This window comes from Macaca nemestrina, chromosome 13 (assembly GCF_043159975.1).
Source record: "Macaca nemestrina isolate mMacNem1 chromosome 13, mMacNem.hap1, whole genome shotgun sequence".
NCBI classification, from domain to species: Eukaryota; Metazoa; Chordata; class Mammalia; order Primates; family Cercopithecidae; genus Macaca; species Macaca nemestrina.
Window position 1 is genome coordinate 105,353,739 of NC_092137.1, and position 23,674 is coordinate 105,377,412.

The 23,674-nt window shown below is 39.0% G+C and overlaps 1 protein-coding gene and 1 pseudogene across 2 annotated transcripts; both read right to left on the minus strand.

Annotated features, from left to right (window-relative positions):
- Nucleotides 1–806: 806 nt before the first annotated feature.
- LOC105471782 (interleukin 36 alpha) lies at nucleotides 807–23,555 on the minus strand. Of its 2 annotated transcripts, none has more exons than XM_011724503.2 (5): nucleotides 23,447–23,555; nucleotides 3,369–3,482; nucleotides 2,718–2,857; nucleotides 1,400–1,613; nucleotides 807–1,053 (listed from the first exon to the last, which is right to left on the minus strand). In XM_011724503.2, exons 2-4 carry the CDS (start codon nucleotides 3,466–3,468, stop codon nucleotides 1,401–1,403), a joined length of 453 nt encoding a protein of 150 aa, XP_011722805.1. In that variant the 5' UTR covers nucleotides 3,469–3,482; nucleotides 23,447–23,555; the 3' UTR covers nucleotides 807–1,053; nucleotide 1,400. The 2 variants fall into 2 exon arrangements, with proteins under 2 accessions (XP_011722805.1, XP_011722804.1); XM_011724502.2 differs by lacking the exon at nucleotides 23,447–23,555 and adding an exon at nucleotides 3,575–4,412.
- On the minus strand, nucleotides 13,525–13,954 carry LOC112424928 (DNA-directed RNA polymerase II subunit RPB4 pseudogene; annotated as a pseudogene).
- Nucleotides 23,556–23,674: the final 119 nt, after the last annotated feature.

A 23,674-nucleotide genomic window follows, 5' to 3' on the forward strand; every position in this document is an offset into this window, starting at 1 on the left:
ACCAAGACAGGGAAAGGCAGAGGAGAAACAGTTCTACTTTTTTGTAGGAACCATGAGAAATGAAAAGCTCAGGGAGCGCTATGCTGTCACCAGGAAAAAATGTAATCTCTAACATCAATGTGGTCACTCAAATGCTGAATGGAAGAAGACATCAGGATAGGATAAGGAGGTTGGGGCAATGCCTGCACGGCCCTGGAAGTCATCAGTGTGCTCAGGAAAACAGTATTTCCACATCTTCCTACAACACTTAGGGACAAGTAAAAATATAGAGGAAAGTAAACATTACAACAGGACTACACAGATGAACTATTTTTGGAATCATAATATGGCAAGAAATAAAATTTCAACTAATATTCTGTAAGAAGAATACTTATTTCAAAATAAGAAAGGATTGAAAACAAGTCTTCAAAATCAATGTTCTCTAGATGAGTAGGAGTCATGTCAGTTTATGGTTTGTGAGTTCACAGGAAAAACTCTCAGAAATCCTTGCCGGAAGAGGCAGGGAGGGTTTTTCAGCTAGCTGTGCACCTGCGCTGTGCACCTGCATTGTGCACTGAAATATGGAGTGAAATTTCTATTAGTGAAGCACTATTTGTCCCACCCACCCCAGTAGTGAGGCCTGGAGAAACCCGAGTTTAGGAAGATACCACCTTCCCCAACAGTCTCACTGGTTCTTCTTAGAAACAAGAACCTTCATGTAAGCCTGCTTTACAAACTATAAAACTCCTTAGAAATGCAAGGAGTCGGTATTACAACCACAATATTCCATTAAAGCCATTTGATTCATAAAAGAGCCACTGAGATGACAACATTTTTATTTCACAAATTTAATGCTTTCGAAGTCCAGTGATAACACTTTAGATGAAAGCTTCATAAACCACAGCAGGTCTTCACCCAAGCCAGCACCAGCATATGTAACTTCACTGAGATGTAAGCCAAGACCAGGAGCGGCGCAGCTTTCTTTTTGGTCTCCTCTTTCTGATGGAACATTTATATCTGCTTCTCCTTGTCAAAATCCAAAAGGTCTTGATACTCCATCACAGAGGAATGTATCTGAAAATCCAGAGACCTGGACTTAAAATTCAAGAGTCACCACCCTCATTTTTACTTGGAGCATTATTAGCAAGTATGTTAAGTAGAGCTTTCTTTATTATTTTTGTAATGGTGCCATATTTCAGCCACCTACTCATGGTAAGGCCCTCAATTTCCCTGGACTATTTTCCACATGGCCCCAGGGAGAGGGACCAAGTCCAGCACTTAGGTCACTGCATGAATATATTGGGAGGCAGCAAGATATTCTTAGGTGGCAAGTCCAATAACAAATTCTCTCTGCCCATTCCAGGCTAAGATTATACTAAGATTTTCTCTGCATGGAGACCAACCTCCAAACCCAACTGACCTTAAAACAGCATAGTTAACCCAAAGTCAGTAGTGTTGGCTTTCCCCAGTTCTTGGGTAAGGATGAGAGGACAGCCTCCTTCAGAGCTGACAGCAATGAACCAGCCAGGGAAGGCCACAGACTCGAAGGTGGAGTTCCTGCCACTCTGGCTGTGGTAGAAGAGAAAGGACTTCACAGGCTCAGGTTGGTTGTACAAATCCATTATATCCTTTTCCTGAAGGGTGTGAAGGAGACACGAGCAAGAAACATACCATTTGAATGTTTCACATTCTTTACACACTGATATTCCATGCCCAAGGATAGCATTCCCTACTCATTGGAGCAGCTTGGAGGCCTCTGTTTCATATTATGGGATTAAAAATCACACATCTTAAAGTATTTTCTATATGTTAAGATTGTGGTTGAAACTCAGGCTACAAATTTCAGTGGCTCTTAATGTGAGGCTCTGAAAAATGTGTTGACATGAAAGTTTTTGAGAATACAAAGCATTGATTGAGCCATTATATTTGTTGTTCAGAAACAGAAACTCAAAGAATATTTATGTAACAATTACTGTAAATTTCAAATTAAAACATAGTTATTTTCTGTCAGGGTTCTGCACCCTCAGCACTATTGACATTTTAGGCAAGATGATTCTTTGTTGTCAGGGTCTGTCCTGTATAATATAGGATGTTTAGCAGCATCCCTGTCATCTACCCACTAAATGCAAGTATCACACTCCCATCCCAGGTTGTCACAACCAAAACATCTCCAGACATTGACAAATGTCCATGGAGCAAAGTCACCCTTGGCTGAAAAACACTGTTTTATATCTTGTCATCAAATTGAGTGTCTGCCTATGCTTGTTTAGTGAAAAGGGTCAAGAGAGTTCCTGTGGTACGCAGAGGCCTGCTATAACTATCTCTTTTTAATAATAGAAAATTGCAATTATTAAAGTGTTTGTTACAGAGAATTATGCTTGCTCACTTAAAGTTGCAATGTATTTTTTGCCAAAAAGATGTTTTAATAAGTTCATCTACTTTGTGATAATTAACTGCTAAAATGTCCTTGCTGATTTTACTCTGTGTGTGTGTGTTCTATTGAAGTTAGACATCGTCCTTGCCAAATTAATAGTATTTTTGCAAATTAAAATTATAAGTCATTTCAGTAGGTTTGTTTCAAAACATCCCTGCAACTTTTCTTAGTCTTTCATAACATATACAACCCCAAGGAAACCAAAAATAAAAATGCATGAGCATAATAAGTACATTGTCTTTTAAAAGATCCTAAAATCTAAGTTTCCTTCAAATAAATGGCAGGACCTGTCTTCCACACTCACCTTCAGCTGCAGTGTGGGTTGGTCCCCGGCCTTAGCACACATCAAGCAGAGATTGAGCCCATTCAGTCCCAGGTAGATGGGGTTCCCTCTGTCTTTCTCAAGGGTCTCCACATGTCGGCATGAGATTAAGGAAATAGTGACTGGGAACGCGACGTGAAAAGTGGTGTTCAGGTGCCATTTCCAGGGTGGTACCTCTGAGCTACAGTTTTAAGGGAATCTGCTAACTGACACCCACAGTGCACTCACAGAGTGGTCACCTCGCCACCCACCACCTAACCCAGACACCCATCCTATGTCTGGGGAACTCTTTCCATTAGAAAAGTCAGTCTTTCATGGATTCAAAAACTGGTCTTCCCATAGATTACTCTCTTTTGTCCTACTCTTACTCCTTGAAGTATCTCAGAATATGTCTTCCACTGTTTATCATAGGCTGACCCTTCAGTCTCCCTTAAGCCTTCTCTCTCTCCTCTGACTTCATGACCATAGTCCCAGAACAACCTTATTCTCACCCTCTGTTCATTATTGTCTGTGAGATGCTCCTCTCTGTAGATATGCCCAGTTAACAAGGCCCACCGTGGAATAAAGTCTGAGCACCAAACACAAAACAGCACTGGCCAAAGGAGCTGCCTTTGGCAGACTGTGGCTACTCACCTGGAGACACACGGTCCTTCCTCGGGACTGCTATGAGGATCTGGTCCTGAAGAACCCACACCCGATGATTGATATCCTGAATGCTCACCGGCTGAGGCATTTCACTTTTCGACACTGTTGAGAAAGTCAAAATGTAAATTAGTAAGAATGAGAGCACAGAGTATCACCCCCTTGTCAATTTTTCGCCCTTGCATGAGGATCTTTACCTTTTAGCATTGTGGTGGTGTTGCTTCAGAACTGCCAAGGATAGGAGTCCTTTTATGTGCAGACCGACCCCAAGAGAGGACCTGAGTCAGTCCCAAGCCACAGTTTAACCCTGGGTCAGAAGGAAGACCGGTGGCCAGCCCAGCGGTGACCCCAGTCAGACTCTCTACTCCCAGAACTCACCCAGCACACTTCCTTTCTTGGATGCAGTCTACCTCCAGCAAAAGCAGCTGCACCTATGGATCCTGCTCAGCCCTAGGCCCAGGAACTCTAATATGGCAAAGAGTGCCAAAGTCAAAGACCCAGAAGCAAGACAAAATCAGAGGTCACCAGACTTTCCAACATAGGCCACACTGATAATGTTACGAAGGACCCTGTATCCCTACCATTATGAACTATGGCTTCTGCTGCATTATGAACTATGGTTTTCTGACAGGCTGTAACAGGGCCCAGGCCTTTTATCCACATGGGCAAGGAAGGAAGTTCTGCCTCACTAGGGCTGGGACTGCCCAACACTCAGGATATTTTCTAGTTCCTGATGCCAGAGGATTTAGTGACTCTTTATGTGAACAGCATGGTTAAGACTTATCCAAGCACCCTGAAAAATGAGGACATGCTAAGCTTTGAAGAGCAGGAAATATAGTCACAGATACTGAGTTGAGAAACATTATGGGACTTATTCAGGGCCAATGACTCGTCTCTGATGCCACAAAATGAAACAATGGAATTATTCCTAAGAGTGGGAGCCCCCAGTAAGTGCACGGTAGACTGAGGAGGGATGGGTCTCTTAAGACCTCTGTAGCTTCTAACCAGTCCTGGTCCACAGACACTATATTCTTGGTCAATTTCAGACCAGAAGCACATTGACTCCAGTGACCCTCCTCCAGCTTCTCAGAGCCACTGTGCATGCTGCTTCTCCACCAAGGAGGTCTTACTGTAGCAAAGCCAGCTCCTGAGCACCCTAGTCACCTCAATGGACTCCCGATCACTATCCCTAGTATAGGTAGCGTGATGGTTAATTTTAAGTGTCAATTTGACTGGTTTAAGGAATACTTAAAGAACTGGTAATGTGTTAGTTTGGGGTGTGTCTATGAGGGTGTTTCCAAAGAAGATTGGTGTGTAAGTCAGTGTACTAGTGGGGAACATCTACCCTCAATGTAAGTGGGATCCATCCAACTGGCCAGGGGCCTGGATGGTGTGAAAAAGACAGAGAAAAGGTGATTTTCTGTCTCTCCTAGAGCTGGGACATTCTCTCCTGCCCTTGGACATTGTAACTCCAGACTTTGGACTCCAGGACTTAATATCAGCATCTTCCTGGGTTCTCAGACTTTCTATCCCAAAGTGAGAATTACAACATTGGCTTCCTAGTTCTGAGGCTTTAGGACTTGAACTGAGCGTGTTACCTGCATCCCAGGGTCTCCAGCTTGCAGATGGTCTGTCATGGGATTCCTCAGCCTCCAAAATTGCATGAGCTTATTCTCCTAATAAATCCCCTTTCATACAAGGGGTCGTGAAAAAGTTCATGGAAAATGTATATTATGAAAAAATTATGCGTGGATTTTGAATTATTTTGCACCAAAATAAACTAGTACTAACTTGTTATAAGATGTTTGAACAGGATCTAGTTTGAGGCACTAAGAAAGGTAAGACATCAGTTTGAAAAGAGCCCCTCTCAGAGCAACATGAGTTCTTCTAAAACTGAAGCAAGAACAAAAATCAAATTTATGGTGAAATTTGGGTGGACAAATGGTGAAATCATTGATGGCTTATGAAAAGTTTATGGGAACAATGCCCCAAAGAAATCAGCAGTTTACAATGGATAACTCATTTTAAGAAGAAGTGAGACAGTATTGAAACTAGCACCTGCAGCAGCAGACCATCCACATCACTTTGCAAGGAAAAAACTAGTCTTTTTGTGCCCTAATTGAAGAGGACTGAACATTAACAGCAGAAACAATAGCCCATATCATAGACATCTCAATTGGTTCAGTCTACACAATTATAACTAAAAAATTAAAGTTGAAGCATGGTGGTGGCTCACACCTTTAATCCCAGAACTTTGGGAGGCCGAGGCAGGCAGATTACCTGAGGCCAGGAGTTCGAGACCAGCCTGGCCAACATGGTGAAATCCTGTCTCTACACAGGTTTGTCAGTTGACCATGCAGAACCCACTTATACAAAAAGTCAGCCCTCTTTATCCACAGGTTCAACATCTCTCAGTGCTGGTTGGTTGAACCTGCAGATACAAAGCACCAACTCTGTGTGTGTGTGTGTGTCTGTGTGTCTGTGTGTGTGTGCCTAAACACACATCCTACTGATTCTGTCTCTCTGGAGGCTCCTGACTAATACAGCAGGGAAGGAAGCCTGGCTGCCAGATGCCCCAGTGCTCTGAGCTCACAGTACCTGACATTAGGTCTTCAACAAAAGGAAGCTGAAGTAATACTGTTGATGCTCTGCTCCGCACCTTCAACAACCTGAGTTCACAACTGCTGTTGGAGATCCTAGCATCTGTCAGCTTCATACCTCTAGAGCTTCCATCTCAGGGGCAACTTCAGTAAGTGGGGAAAGAAACTGGTAGACAAACGTTCAGCCTCCCCATCCTCTGATACGATAACACTGAGGTTTCTCAGAGTTGCCCCATAATAGTAACAAGGTCACTAGCATTTTCTCTATTGGATTTCCTGGAATAACCCCCTAAATGAGTTCCCTGCATCCAGGGTCTGCCTTGGGGAGAACCCAAACTAACCCAGTAGTTCGGTGTTCAAAAGCAAAATACTTGTATTCAAAAGATGTGCATTCAAAATCAGATTTCACAACTTTTGGAACTGTGTCCTTGGAGAAATTCTATCACATCCCTCATCCTCAGATGACTCATGTGAAATGCATTACACCTTGCTGGGCTGTCATGTGGGTTAAAGAAGAGCATGAAAACTCCCCATAAGTGACAGCTTCCTGGAGCAACTGACCTAATGAGTCCCCTTTGTCTGTCACCAAGCTCCAGATTGACCTGTTTAGCTCAGTCAGTGTTTTTTGCTGTGACTACCAATAGATCATCTCGGATCTTGGCTTTTATGCCACTTCATCAATGACTTACCTGCCAGCAGGAGAATTTCCTCCTGTTTACACCCTGTCTCCTTCCCAGATATTCTTACTACATGGTATGATATAAAAGGCCATTAAAATTTCATCCCAGGTAGCCCCACAGCCATCCCCTCAAGAGTGTGAAATCATGTATAGCCCAAATTTAAAGGTGTAGCAGATATCCCTGAGTCAAAATTAGAATTTGGAATCAAGCTGAGTTTATAAAGAGGAGCTTCCTCAGGTCTCCATTAGCATAAGATGATTTCCATACTCAAAGAAGAAAGTTCGGAGCCTATGACATCAGCCCCACTCTCTCTACACAGAACAGAACCCACATGAATATTTTGGGGGAAGAAGCCCAAGGTCCTTCCACAGGTATGAAGATGTAAACAGCCAAAACATATTGGTTTGGATGCTGCACATATGAATGCAAACTCATTTGTGACAACAACTAAGATGTAGGTCCTTTAAAATTCTTATTTCATCCCATAGATACTTGGAGCTCTATATGGCCTGGGTACTTAGGCCACAGTGCCATCAATGGAGGTGGTGAGTGCTGTGGAGATACCAGATTGTTCAGGACCTGTACTTATTTCTCTCTAGCATGGAGGAAACATCCTTTATAGCCAAAAGGGTGAATGCTCCTGAGAAAAGACACTGAGCCAAATACGATGAAGGAAACTTCTCGCTCTGCAAGAAAAGAACTCCACAGGAGTAAAGCTTAGAGTTGCAGCCTTATCTCTCTCTTCAGTTATCCAGAACTAGACCTGTCTTGGGATTTCATTCCTTTGTCCATTCCTGTCTATCCTTCATTACTCACTTCAAGGTTTAATATAGTCACCTCTACCCTGCAAATCTTTCCCAAATCTTATAGCACAATTTCTACCTTTTATTTTGGCTACTATTACTCATGTATTGCCTAATCATTAGATAAAATTGTCCTTGTTGTGTACATCTTTAATACTCAAGGTGTACTTTATGGATGATACACTGGCATTATTTTGAAGCTTGCCAAAAATTCAAAATCTCACGTCCTACAGAGACCTACAGAATCAGGATCTAAAATAAAGGAACAATAAAACCACAATATGCTCTCTGCTGATATAGTACACCTTATGCTCAGTACTGTAGTCACACCAGCACAAAAATAAGGAAGTCAGTGCATAGGGTTGGGGCTGGGGAGGTGACAAGCTCATGAAATCTAGATTGCCTTTCTCCAACCTCTGAGAACCATGGGGAGGACTGTCTTGGCATTGAACAAAGGAGAAGAGGGAAAGAAAAAAGAAAAGAAGCCATTTCTGGAGGGTCGTGGCCAGGAACAGACTCTCACAAAGATTTTCACACTGAATACTCATAGCTTCATTGAGCTAAAAACACTCAAACTGTATTTGATTTCATGTAGGTCAAACTCTTTCCACAAGAAGCAAAAAGAAAGTCTCTCTAGAGGAGGGAAGAGTCACTTACATACATTTTCAAAGGCACAAGTCACACATAGTTAAAGATTACCAGGCATATGAGTAAACAAGGTCACAAGAACAACAAGAAAAAAGAAACAAAGTAAACAAAACAAGATAGCAGAAACATATCTATACAAACTTCAGATTTTGTAATTTTTTTACACACAGCTTAAAGCAACCATCCTAACCATGTTTAAGAAACAAATGGCAAACGTGAAAATATTTTTCTAGAATAGAAAACTATGGAAGGTGACATATTTGAAGGAGTCAAGCAGAACCTCTATGACTATATGATAAGTAAATTAAATTAAATAAGCCAATAGCTATATTTAGCAGTAAGCATCACACAACAGAAAAGAGAATTAGCAAATTTGAAGACAAATGAGAAGAAATCAAGATTGCAGCACAGACACAGGAAAGCAGAAAAATACAGAGGAAGGTGGGAAAATGTGGAGAATAAGGTGAGAAGATGTAAGATATTGATTGGAGTCCTAGGAGGAAAGATAAAATAAGGCAGAGTAATTATTTAAAGAGAGAATGGCTGGGAATATTCTCAAACCAATAAAGACACCATTTCACAGTTTCAAAAACCACAATAAATCTGAAATAACATAAGTTTTTTAAAGATTCACTTCCAAACACATTAGATTGAAATTTTATAAAACCAAAGGCAAAAATTAAATGTAAAAGTAGCCGATAACAAAAACTCACTACCTTCGAGGGAGCGAAAGACTGACAACTGACTTCTCAATTACAACGATGAAAGCCAAAAGACAATAGAGTGATATCTCAAAATGCAGAAAGGAAACTCTTCCAATGGAATTTCATATGCTGCAAAATTTCTTAAGTTTTTCAGATTAAGGGCAAATCAAGAACGTTCTGAGACAGAAACTATATCAGGCCCCTCCCCTCTTGGAAGGAAAGCAGTTTGTCCTTACAGGGATGAATACATAGTCTCGGTGTGGGTTTGCTCTCCTACACTCAGAACCTCAGCTGTAACCACTATCCAGGGGCCTGTGGAATCCCATACAATACAACATCCAACCAGGGACTCCAAAACAACATAGCATCTAACCAAAACACAAACCCTATAGTGAAGGAAGAGCCGAAACAGGTCCATGATCATTAAGTGAACTTAATGGTATACTAGTACATTTTTAATAACTGCCTCTCCAGAAAAAAAATAAAAGCCCTGATTTGTAGTATTTGTCAATTTCCTTGATGTAAATACTTCTATAATGGGCAATTTCAAGCTGCCAACCAACTCAAAAAATCCTGAAAATGTAGTAATTGACCCCTCAAAGTCAGTATAAGCCTGCTCCACTACTTCCCTGGACTCACTGGTCAACTCAAAAGCAGCAAACATGATGGAACATTGAATGGCCTCCTGGAGGTATACCTGGAACACCATGTAAGTGGTAATACTGTGGAAGGATGGGCTGCCATCCATCAGGATGCAGTATATGTAAGAGGAGGTATAGCTGCTTTTACATATGAAAACAGGGAGGTATATGTGTGTAATATTTGTGGAACCCAGGTGATCCATTTGGACACCTCTTGGTATTCCCTTGACTAACTAACTGTGAATAGACATGCAGTAACCCCGGCTCAAAAAGTATATGACTGCCAGAGTGAGGGGTTTGATCACATCCCCAGGAAAGCCACTAAGACCTGCCAAGCTATTAGTTGAGGGTAAAGGAAATTTAGAATAGACAGTGGAGACAAAAGATGATAAGAACAAACTGTTGGCCCCACTATAGAAATGGGTGCTGTAGTCCATTCACTAACATTCCTCTGCTAAGTTTCCCTTCAGGTAGACACCCATGGGAAGCATGGAGGATCTGCTCCCAAACATATATAGAGGATGGGGTCCATGCAGCGTAAGAGTGGATTGTGAGCATGGAGGTGTGACTCTAAGACTTCCCTTTAAGAGAACCTGTTACAAGGAGAACAGCTGGAAGACAACCTAAGCTGCCAAAATTTTGGGTTCATGGCAGTGCTCCTGCCAAGAACATTCTTTTCTTGGACTGCTCCCAGCCAGTGATGGCAGCCGTTCCTACTGATGTGGAATGCCTTTACAGACAAGCTTTTGCTCTAGGGCTCCCCCATGTGCCAGGCTGAGACTTTCTCAGAGCTTCACAGGTACACTGCGGTCTGATGCTCTTCCTACCCACTCCTCCTTCCTTCTCTCTCTCTCTCTCTCTCTCTCTCTCTCTCTCTCTCTCTCTGACAGATTCTCGAGATGCTCTGTTGCCCAGGCTGGAGTGCAGTAGCATGATCTCGGCTCACTGCAGCCTCCGCTTCCTGGGTTCAAGTGATTCTCCTTCCTCAGACTCCCAAGTAGTTGGAACTATAGGCACGTGCCACCATGGCTGGCTAATTTTTGTATTTTTAGTAGAGGTGGGGTTTCACTGTGTTGGCCAGGCTGGTCTCGAACTCCTGACCTCAAGTGATCTGCCTGCCTTGGCCTCCCAAAGTGCTGGGATTGCAGGTGTGAGCCACCGCACCTGGCCTTTCCTTTTCTCTTTTCTGTCATTGGTGTCGCCCTGCCTCACAGTCTGAATGCTCTCCCTGCCTACTCCTGATCCCTTTTTTGCCCTTCAGGCATGTCCCCCATTAAATCTCTTAACATCTTCTCATCAAAGCACCCAAACTGACATGACATATCACCATGAATCCCAAGAATGTGAATAAGCAAGATGTAAAAGAATGCATACAGTATTATTTCATTTACATAAAGTTTAAAGCATATACAACTAAAGAATATCTATTTTAGGGACATATACATAGATGCTAACACTATAATGAAATTTACGAGAATAGTTGCCATCAAATTTAGGATGACAATTACATCTGTGGGAAGGAAGAGAAGAGGATAGAATAGAGGATGGGCATACAGTTCTTCCAAAGTTCCTAGTTCTGTTTATTCAGCTGAGGGATGAGTTTATATAGGTCCCTTTTATTCAGGCCTTGGATATATTTGTTACAAATATTCCTTCTTACCTACTCAATATTTATCTTACACCATAGAAAGAAAATGGGTTCTAAAGTAATTTCCTGGATTTCCTGGAGATGATCAGGACAATACAACAATAAGTATTATTGTTTATTGTCTTTTAACTGTTTTTGATATTTACCTCCATATTTATTTGAGTTTATTGCTATTCTTTATTGAGTGTTTACATAATCTCATTACTTCATTAAATTTCTATAGAACCTTTTTAAAAAGCCATATGTAAATCTAAAAAAAAACAATATAAAATAATAAATATTTAAAAGACAGAAATAAATCAGACATCAGTAATAAAGATGAAAAAATAAAGTCAGTTATATGAGAAAGCCAGAAAGTCTTTTATCTAAATCTTACAGAAAGAAAAACTAAAATAAAATCCTTTATGACCATTTTAAGTGTAAGTATACTACATTAAAATTTAAAGAATGAAAACATGTAGTCCCTCTGCATAGACTTGGATTCCAATCCAAGGCAACATCAGAGCAGGGTCCCACAGGCAGAATGACGGTGCATCCTTCCAGTGCAGAAAAGGACGGTTGCTTTCTCAGGCTTTGGCCTCCAACCCATTGGTAAAATTGACAATCACAATTTGCTTAAAACAGAAAGAGTATTAACAACAAAAGGAAACTATCTTAATTTCAAATATCAAGGGGTAGACAACTTACTTGAAAATAGTTCACTCAAAGACCATGAACACAGCCTAAGTTTTCCATATAGTACAACAATGAATTTTTTCATCAATCCTCTTGGCTCTGCTATTTTCATCTCCAGAAACAAATGTTTCACATAAACGTAGTCTGTTTTCTCAGGCTTCAAAGTCTTGTTAAAAAACAGAGTAGTCATTATTTCCTGCTACTCAGAGAAAACCAGTTTTTACTCTTTTAATTGTTTTTGATACTTGCCTCCATTTTTCAAAGTACTATGGGCGTGTTGCTATCTTTTTATTTTTCGGTCTGAGCCATTATGTGTTAACATCCTTCCATGGAAAATGGTTTTAATTATCATACACAGCTCATCTAACTCACTACTACACACACACACACACACACACACACACACACACACTCTTTCATCCATGCATTCTTCCAAAATGTTTATATCATGATTTTGTATAGCGTATACACTATTGCAATATAAACATTACTGACAATTAGGCCACATAGTAAATTACGATTACATTTTGTCTCCTGAATAACTTAATGTTTTCTCTAGAATTAAGAACTGCTGGGGGGAGCCAAGATGACCAATTGGAAGCAGCTACAGTGTGTGGCACTTATGGAAAATAACAAAAAGGGGTGAGTAAATACAGCATCTTCAACTGAAATATCCAAGTACTCATATTGGAACTGATCAGGGAAACAACTCAACCCACAGAGAACAAAGGAAAGCAGGGGGGGGTGACGGTCCACCTGTTAGCGACTCAGAGACAAGGGAATCCCCATCCCCCTGCCAAGGGAAGCAGGAAATCACACTTCTCCCATGAATCTTTGCAACCCTCAGATCAGGAGGTGGAGTGAGCACACATTACCGGGACCTGGGGTCTGACACAGAGCTGCTTGAAGTCTCTGCTCAGCAGCTGCTCAGGCATGCACAGAGACCCAGGACCTTTACATACTCCACTAGGTCAGGTGCAGTGGCTCACACCTGTAATCTCAGTAGTTTGGGAGGATAAAGCAGGAGGATCACTTGAGGCCAGGAGTTTAAGGCCAGTCTGGGCAACATAGTGAGACCCGCCCTCTATTAAAAAAAAAAAAAGAAAGAAAGAAAAAAATAGCCGAGATTTGTGTTGCACACCTGTGTCCCCAGCTATTTGGGAGACTGAGGCAGGAGGATTTCTTGAGCCCAGAAAGTTGCAGTGAGCCATGATTGCACCATTGCACTCCTCCAGCCTGGGCAACAGAGTTAAGACCCTGTCTCAAAAAAAAAAAAAAAAAAAAAAAACTCGAACATTCATAGTGGTTTAATTCTTCCTTTGGCATCTAATAAAACTGGTCTTTCTCTATAAAGTCTACTATGTTGTTCTGGTCTAGTTTCAAAAAGTATAAACACACTGAAGTTAAAACATGAAGTATTAAGAGTACAAGATGGCATAGGGGCCAAAAACCATGAATGAGGGAGTCAACAGTATGGCTTATACGACCCCCCACCCCGCAACCTCGGCCACCTCATACTTCCCAGAGGCACACTCAGGAAGCCACTGGCAGCCACTGCTCAAGGCTGCTCCAAGATTACATGTCACCTGGACCTAAGAGTGACTTGAAACAGCAACCTAACCCACCACCAAGCTGGGCTGTTTTCTCCAAAGGAATTCCCAACTGCCTTCTGCAATAGAATTTCTGTGCAAGTCAGCCACAGACCCTGTGGGGACATAGTTTCTCCAAGCAGCAGTAATGTTTAGAGATTAATACTGAAAGCTGCCCTTTGTCTGGCTACCATCAAGAATCTGCTACAGCTCCTCATCTTCAAACCACCTCTCCAAGCTTGGGATTGGAGCCTTGGACTCCTCAGCAGTCTCTGGGCAAAGGTTGGCCAAACAGACCAACTTAAATTTATGAAGCTTTTTCTGGAGTAACAAGCTACAAATACTGGCAATGGTCTCTCTGTTTTTGAAACCACTGAAACAGCCTGTGTAGTTTCTTTGTTTACACAAAGACTTCTGAGAGTTCCTGTTCATCCTCTGCACTCTCGTTCTATTGCTTTCGATGTTCCAGAAGCACATGAATTTCTGAATTTAGAAGTGTCTTCGCTGTTTCAAACTCTTCAGGAAACATGAGCTGTTAAGTGTCCTCCTCTACATTGCCAGCCTGCGGATCGCTGCCGCCTGCTGCCATCACTGTGCCACCACCCACATCCTTAATTTCTTTTTATTGCTGAGTAGCAATGAATACACCACAACTTGTTTATCTATTCACTGCTTGATGGAAATTTAGGTTCTTTCCAATTTGGGGATATTATAAAATTTTATTTGAGGATGTGAACTTTTTATACAAGTCATTTTCCTTCAATTTGCTTTTAAATCACTCAAGAGAGAAATTTACAAAAGTAAATGTCAAAAAACAGCAGGAGGTATGTATTTTTACATATCTCTTTATTTCTATAGAAGCACATAGATCATTCCAACCATGATTAATTTGTGTCTTTTTACACACAAAATTCCACTGGATGGTCCAGAAGAGTATTTCCCATGTTTACTTAATAATTAGCACTCCCTATGGTCTTCAGTAAAATATTCTTTAGGTCCCACCAAAAACTTGGTAAGTTGCAATTTCTAGAGGTAGGGGTTTTAATCTACTAGGCATGGAGTGAGCACAAGCGCCCTAGTTTTTCAGTGAATATCCAGGTGTTTCTAATGTAGTTTCAAGTTTGGGAAATACAGGTGTGCTAAAAATTTCTGTACTTGTGTCACTACGTAATGACATTTGGGTGGCCACAGGTGCTCCACCTTGGGTGACTCCACCCTGGGTAGGTCATTTGCTGACGCCCTGCTAGATAGGGACAGCCCTAATGATGACATGTTTCAGACTTTGCTCTGCCATCTTGCTCAAGGTGATTTTTGCTGATTTCTCACAGCAACAGTATAAGAAACAAAACAATATTTTATTGACATGTATTATTAATTATGACCATTGTTTTCAGCACACTGTGGGCAGCGTCTTCAGTCCCCATCCCCAGTTGTGCGTGAATTATGAGACAATGTCTTTCTGTCCAGATTCAGGAAACAGCCATTACCCTTCAGCAGTACTGACATGAGAATATATCAGCCCCAAAGCGACTTGACAGAGAAACATCCTACTCAGCTGTTTTATCTACAGATCTTTGGTGGCATGGTTTCAAGACTATTAATTCACCCCCTGCTGGAATCCCCTTCTCCAAGTGCATCAGACCTTCTATAACATCAATTGCTAAAGGTCCAAAGAAACCAAATTATTCAATGAGTATTAGCCTAGAGCTTATGCTTCCCAAATGCAAAAGTATTTGCTATAGCAAATGCGTAAAAATCAGGTGTGGACCAGACTATTCACCTGAAAATAAGGATATTACTCCTTACAGGGATCCTCCATGATTTCATAAACTATGGCATAATATACTATTTCTCACATGTGATGGGTAAGGCAGGGAGCCCAGAGAAATCTATGTTTTCTGGGTTCCACATGCTTTCTATGAGATTACTATAAATTGGTGTTTTCATTTTGATTATACTCTGTCATCATAGCCTCTTCTGTATCACTAGAATGAACACCTTACCCTTGAGTCCAGCCACATGATGTCAGGACTCATATTTGAGCTTTTGTTTGAGCTCACATTTGTGCCAAGTGAAAGTCCAAGGTATCAGTGGCTGAACAAACAAAGTTTTTCACGGTAGAGAAAAGAGGTGGGAATACCAAGTCATCACACATCCTGTAGCAGGATGGAGATGCTGTAATACTTACAACCATAATCATGTTGCAAGCTAATGTGTCATCAGCTTCCAATTAATAATATAAATTGGCAGATGTTACAACCTGCCACCATTTATTAGCATGGTATGAGTATATGAGTGAATATCCAACGACTAATTCTTCTATTGGATATTCCAGAATTAATTAACTTTAACACTCATTTTAATGTTGATTTTTATAAAACTGCAACGCCAACATTATATTCAATTGAGGAAGAAAACTTTAGAGGAGAGTGGCAGAGCAAGGAGGTAAAGTAGGACTTTGCATTAATCATCCCACACAGAAATATCAATTTGATCAACTATCCATGCACAAAAAAAAAAAAAAAAAAAATCACAAGAGCAAAGGAAACCAGGTGAGAGATCACAGTACTTGATTTTAGCATCATCATATATATATATATATATATTTTTTTTTTTTTTTTTTTTTTTTTTTGAGATGGAGTCTCGCTCTGCCGCCCAGGCTGGAGTGCAGTGGCCGGATCTCAGCTCACTGCAAGCTCCACCTCCTGGGTTTACGGAATTCTCCTGTCTCAGCCTCCCGAGTAGCTGGGACTACAGGCGCCGCCACCACGCCCGGCTAGTTTTTTGTATTTTTTAGTAGAGACGAGGTTTCACTGTGTTAGCCAGGATGGTCTCGATCTCCTGACCTTGTGATCCACCCGTCTCGGCCTCCCAAAGTGCTGGGATTACAGGCTTGAGCCACCGCGCCCGGCCTGCATCATCATATTAAGAGATGCATTGAAGACAATAGAAAGGACAGTTTTACATTATCCACATCACCCCTTCCCTAACCCCAGGCAGTGCAGTACAGAGAGAGACATTATCTCTTGGGAAAAGGAAAAGGAATTAAGAGTAAGACTTCACCTTGGAACTCAGTACCAGGTCTGCCACAGTAAAACCACCACTGGGTGAACTACTTGATCCCTACCACCAGGCTTATACCTGTAGATGGAGCCTATAGATCTACCTAGCACCAGACAGGAACCTGTGGCATCAGTGAGATGGACTTGAGTTTGGCACAAGTCACTGCCAGCAGTGGGCAGGCCATAGTGGCCATGGTCTTGAGCATGTCCTCTGTAATGCTGTGCTGGTCTCAGAGACTTTAAGCTTTGGATGTGACCCAGTGCTGCCTCAGCCTCTGCTGCCAAAGGATTCTGGCCATCATGGTCCTGGACTTAGAGCAGCTCCTAGTGCTGCAATTGCTGAAATGGTCACAGGCTTATGGACCTCCCCAGTCAAACTTCTCTGAATCTCTGGACAGGCTTACTGCCAAAGAAAGTTCTCAAACAAAGCCAGATTGCAAAGACTAGATAAGGTACCTACATCAATGCACAGACATCTACAAATGGCTACAAGAATCAAGATAAATCAGATAATGATCACTTCACCAAGCGGGCAAAATAAGGTACCAGTGACTGACCCTAAAGAAATGGAGATGGAAGAACTGCCTGACAAAGAATTCAAGATATCTGCTTTAAGGAAGTTCAACAAACTTCAAGAACATACTGAAAAACAATTGAAAATTTTTTCAGAGAAATTTAACAGAGATAATGAAATAACTTTCAAAAACTCAAATAGAAATTCTGGAGCTGAGAAAAAAATTTAAAAAATTAAAAATACAATAGAGACCATCCACAGCAGAACTAAACAAGAAGAGGAAACGAATCTGTGAATTCAAAGACAGGGTAATTCAAAATATACAGTCAGTGGAGAAAAAGGAATAAAAATAAATGAAGAAAGTTTATAAAATTTAGGGAGTAACATCAAAAGAGCAAATGTATGGGTTACTGGTACTCAAGAGGGAGTAAAGAAAGAGAAAGGAAAAGAATAACAATGGAAAACTTCCCAGACCTGGAGAAAGATATAAATATCCAAGTACAGGAAGATCAAAGATCTCTAATCAAACTCAACCCAAATAAGACTACCCCACAACATACAATCATCAAACTGTCAAAGACAAAAAGACTATCCTGAAAGTAGCAAGGGAAAAGAAGGAAATAACATATAATAGAGTCTCTATATGCCCAATAGCAAACTTCTCAACAGAAACCTCATAGGCCAAGAGAAAATAGAATGATATATTTAAAATGCTGAAGGAAAAAAGCCTGCCAACCAAGAATATTCTAGTCAGCAAGGCTGTCTTTCAAATATGATGGAGAGATAAAAGATTTTTCAGACATACAAAAGCTAAGGGAATTCATCACCACCAAACCTGTCTTACAAGAAATGCTAAAGGGAGTTCTGCAAGATGAAAAAAAGATGCAAATGAGTAACACGAAAACATTTGAAAGAATATAACTCATTGGTAAAAGTAGATACATAGTCAAACTCTGAATACTCTATTAACATAATGGTGGTATGTAAATCACTTATATCTTTAGTATAAAGGTTAAAAGACAAAACTATTATAAATAATAACTACAACAAATTCTTAAAGAATATGCAATATAAAAAGATATAAGCTGTGATATCAAAAATTCAAAATATTGAAAGAGGAGTGAAATTAAACAGTAGAAATTTTGCAATCAAATTTAAGTTGTCATCAGTTTAAAATAATCTGTTGCAACCATAAAAAGCCTTTGTAAGCCTCACGGTAACCACAAAGCAAAAACCTACACACCAAAAATAAAAATCAGGAATCAAAACATATGACTAAAGAAAATTAGCCACAGAGGAAGACAGGAAGAGAGAAAGAAAGGAATAAAGGATCCACAAAACAACTAGAAAACATGTAACAAAATGGCAGGAGTAAGTTCTTACCATCAATAATTACCTTGAATATAAATGAACTAAATTATCCAACGAAAAGACATAGAGTAGTTGAATTTAAAAAAACAAAAAACAAAAAACAAGGCCCAACTTACACAGCCAACAAGAGACCCACTTCATTTATAAGGATACATGTTCAATGAAAGTGAAGAGATGGAAAAGATGTTCTATATAAATGGAAACCAAAAGACAGCAGAAGTAGCTATAGCTATATTGGATAACATAGATTTTAAATTAAAAACTTAATTTTTTATTTAAGTAAAAGTGAGACAAAGGAGGTCATTATATAATGACAAAGGGGTGAATTCAGTAACGAAAATATTAATAGATCTACAGAAAGTGATAGATTACAATACAATAATTGTTAGGGGTTTCAACATCTCACTTTCAGCAATGGAAAGATCACACAGTCAGAAAATTAACAAATATCAGATTTAAACGACACTCTAGACAAAATAGACCTAACAGAAATTTACAAAAATGATTGCCTTTAACCACTACAGAATACACATTCTTTTCAATTGCACATGGAACATTCTTCAGAATAGGATATATGTTAGGCCACAAAACAAGTATTAACACATTTTAAAAGATTGAAATCATATCATGCATCTTCTCTGACCACAATGGTATAAAACTAGAAAGAATTAACAGGAGAAACCTGGTAAAATATGCAAATACATGGAAATTAAACAACATGTTACTGAACAACCAATGGGCCAATAATGAAATTTAAAGGAAAATTTTTAAATGTCTTGAGAAAAATGAAAATGGAAACACAATATACCAAAACTTATTGAATACAGCATTAGCAGTCCTAAGAGGAATGTTTATAGTGATAAACGCCTACATTTAAAAAGAAAGATCTCAAATAAACAACATAATGTTGCATCTCAAGGAAATAGAAAAACAAGAACAAACTAAACCTAAAATTAGTAGAAGAAAAAAATAATGAAAATCAGAGCATAAATCAACAAAATAGAGACTAAAAAAAGATCAACAAAATGAAGAGCTGATTTTTAAAAAAGATAAATAAAATAAACAAACTGTAAGCTAGACTAAGAAAAAAAAGAGAATATTCAAATAAATAAAATCAGAGATGAAAAGGGAGATGTTACAGCTGATACCACTGAAATACAAAGAATCATAGAGACTATTATGAACAATTATATGCCGACAAATTGGAAAACCTTGAAGAAATAAATTCTTGGACACTTAAAACCTACCACTATTGAAATATGAAGAAATAAGAAGCCTGAACAGACGAATAGGAAAGGAGATTGAATCAGTAGTTTAAAAGTCTCCCATCAAAGACAATCTCAGGGCCTGATGGCTTCATTCCTTAATTCTATCAAACATTTAGTGAAGAACTAACACCAAGCCTTTTCAAACTATTTCACAAAGTTGAAGAGAATGGAATTCTTCCAAACACATTCCATAAGGCCAGCATCATCCCAATGCCAAAACCAGACATGAACACAACCAGAAAAGAAAACTACAGACCAATATCCCTAATGAACATAGATGCAAAATTCCTTAACAAACTACTAGCAAACCAAACTCAACAGCACATTAAAAAGGTTATTCACAATAGCCAATCATCCCAGGTATGCAAGGATGGTTCAATACACACAAATCAATAAATCTAATATACCATGTTAACAAAATGAATGGAAAACATATAATCATTTCAAAAGATGCAGAAAAAAACATTTGACAAAATTCAACATCTCTTCATGATAAAAACTCTCAATGGATTAGGTATAGAAGGAATGTATCTGAACATAATAAAGGCCATGTACAACAAACCCACAGCTAACATCATACTGAATGGGGAAAAGTTTGAAGCTTTTATTCTAAGATTTGGAAGAAAAAAAGAATGCCCACTTTCACCACTTCTATTCAACATAGTACTGGAAGGCCTAGCCAGAGCAAGTCAGGCAAAAGAAAGAAATAAAGGACATCCAAATTGAAAAGGAGAAAGTTAAATTGTCCATGTTTGCTTTTGACACGCTCTTATATATTAAAAATCTTAAACATGAACAAAAAGCTGTTGTATCTAATAAACTAATTCAATAAAGTTAAAGGTTACAAAATGAACATTCAAAAAACAGTAGCTTTTTTTTTTTCAACTTTAAGTTCTGGGATACACGTGCAGAACGTGCAAGTTTGTTACACACATGTGCCATGGTGGTTTGCCACACCTGTCAACCCATCATCTAGTTTTAAGCCCCACATTCGGTATTTGTCCTAGTGCTCTCCCTCCCTTTACCCCCCGTCCCCTGACAGGCTCCAGTGTGTGATATTCCCCTCCCCATTTCCATGTGTTCTCATTGTTCAGCTCCCACTTATGAGTGAGAACATGCGCTGTTTGCTTCTCTGTTCTGTGTTAGTTTGTGAGAATGATGGTTTCCAGCTTCATCCATGTCCCTGCAAAGGACATGAACTGATTCTTTTTATGGCTGCATAGTATTCCATGGTGTATATGTGCCACATTTTCTTTATCTAGTCTATCATTATGGGCATTTGGGTTGGTCCCAAGTCTTTGCTCAAAAAGCAGTAGCATTTTTATACACTAATAGCAAACACTACTCTAAGCAAATTATTAAGCAAATGACACTTTTTAAAGCAAGTGATCAAGTAATTCTATGACATGAGATTTAATGGTGAAGACCTACTGCCAAGGCACTGGGGACACTGATGAATTAGTCATGGCTCCCACCATTGTGAACATGATATTAACAACAAGCTTTGTGTTAAATAAATATATGCCTCTATTATATATTTATTATATTTTAACCATAAGTCTTAATGGTTTGATGAAATGACATTGAGAAAAAATGAAATATGAAAAACTTTAGCATCATCATAACTAATGCTGCTAAACAGAGTTAATAAAGGTATGGGCATTATTACATAATTAAAGAAAGGATCTCTAAATGTAGTGGGCAAGATTATGACATATGCTATAATATAACATCAAAGTCTGAGGAAGATTTACCTAATCAAAGTAGATATTGTTTTGTCCCCAAAAAAGAAGGGAAACATGATTTAAAACAAATAAAGTTTTTTGTAAGTCTCTTGTAATTTTTAATTCATGAAATAGAAAATTAATTTGCTTTGTGACAGAATTTTAAATGATTTTTGTCAAGACTATAATAATTGCTTTACACTAAAAAATACTGCATCTTCTATGGGGTTAGAGTGCCTTTGTGACAATTTGTAAAATATTAAGACACACACACACACATGCACCTTAGAGTATTAAAAGTCATTATAGTAAATGCTATAATTGTCATTATTATTATCAAAAAATAATAAATAAATGATGTTGAAAAAATTGGATGTCCACATGCAGAAGAATGAAATTAGACTCTTACCTCTTGCCAAATACAAAAATTAACTTAAAATGGATTAAATACTTAAACGTAAGACTTGAAACTATCAAACTACTAGAAGAAAACATAGAAGAAACATTGTCTGGGCAAGGATTTTTTGGATAAGACCTCAAAATCACAGGCAAAAAACAAAATCAGAAATAAACAAGTGTGATTATATCAAATGAGAGAGCTTCTGTACAGAAAAGGAAACAATCAACAGAGTGAAGAGATAACTTACAGAATGGGAGAAAATATTTGCAAACTATACATCTGGCAAGGGGTAAATATCAAAAATACATAGCGAACTTAAACAACTCAGTTGTAATAATAATAATAAATAACCTGTTTGAAAAATAGTCAAAATACCTGAATAGACATTTCACAGAAAAAAACACACAAATGACCAATATGTATATGAAAAATGCTCAATATTCCTAATCAAAGAAGTGCAAATCAAAATCTCAGTGGCATATCACTTCCCCCTAGTTAGAATGGCCATTATCAAAAAGACTAAAGATAAGTGCTGTCAAGGATGTGGAGAAAAGGGAGCTCTTATATACCCTTGGGGAGCATTTTAAATTAGTGCAGCCACTCTGAAAAACATTATAGAAGCTCAGAAAATTAAAAATAGAACTACTATATGATCCAGTAATCACACTATGCAAAGGAATTCAAATCCTTATGTCAAAGAGATATCTGCACTCCCATGTTTTTTGTAGGACCATTCACAATAGCCAAGATATTGAGTTCACCTAAGTGTCCATCAACAGATGAGTAGATAAAAGATAAAGAAAATGTGGTACATACACATAATGGAATACTATTTAGCCACAGGAAGGGATTGAAATCCCACCATTTGTGACGACATGGATGAACCTGGAGAACATTATGCTAAATGAAACAAGCTAGGCACAGAAAGACAAATACCACATGATCTCACTCATATGTGAAATAAAAAAAAAAAAAAAGTTGATCTCATAGAGGTAGAGAGTAAGATGGTAGTTACCAGAGGCTGGTATAGTTAGGCAGGAAGAGGGACGGGGGGATGTTAGCCAAGGTCTACATAATTACAGTTATGTAGGAGAAATACATTTCAAGAGACCTATTGTACAGCAAGGAGGCTATAGTAAATGATGATATATTCTCTCAAAAAATGTAGAGAGTGGATGTTATGTGCTCTCACCACAAAAAAGGATAACCATGTGAGGTAATACATTTGTTAATTAACTAGATTTAACCATTCCACAAATGTATATGTACTTCAAAACATCATGTGGTACCCAATAAAAACATACACTGTTATCCGTGTATGTTTAAAATTTACATTTAAAAAGATACATAAAAATTGAGCTTTAAAAATTATTTTTAAATTTTTAATTAAAAATAATTAACCACCCAAAAAGAAAAAGTTAAAGAATAAAGAAATATCACATTAAATCCATGCTTGCCGATTGCTTACTGTAATTGTTAGTCGTGGATGCAGTCTGACTGTCCAAAAGTAGAAAAATAAGTAAGTTGCTATGCAATTTTAAGAATGGACTTAAGCAAACAGAATGCTCTGCATTTTCAGTGTTAGAGTAAAAATAAAGAAATCTATTATATACAGAATCAGATCTGAGGTATATATTTCTACAAGTATACCCACAGTCAGTGTGTTAGGTTGTTCTTATATTGCTATACAGAAATACCCAAGACTGGGTAATTTATTAAGAAAAGAGTTTTAATTAGCTCACAGTTCTGTTCTGCGGGCTTTACACGAAGCTTGGAATTGGTATCTGCTTGGCTTCTAGGGAGGCCTCAGGAAGCTTCCAATCACGGCAGAGGGTGAAGAGGGAGCAGGTATGTCACATGGCAAAAGCGGGAGCAACACAGAGAGTGAGGGTGGAGGTACCACACACTTTTAAACAACCAGATCTTGTGAGAACCCACTAACTATGGTGAGGAAAGCATCAAGCCACAAG

Excerpts from the sequence above, each read along its gene's own strand:
- LOC105471782 (XM_011724502.2), bottom strand. Across the intron at positions 2,858-3,368 it reads GAAGGACCGTGTGTCTCCAG|TCACTATTTCCTTAATCTCA; the intron begins GTGAGTAGCCAC and ends TCGCGTTCCCAG. Across the intron at positions 1,614-2,717 it reads AACCCACACTGCAGCTGAAG|GAAAAGGATATAATGGATTT; the intron begins GTGAGTGTGGAA and ends CACACCCTTCAG.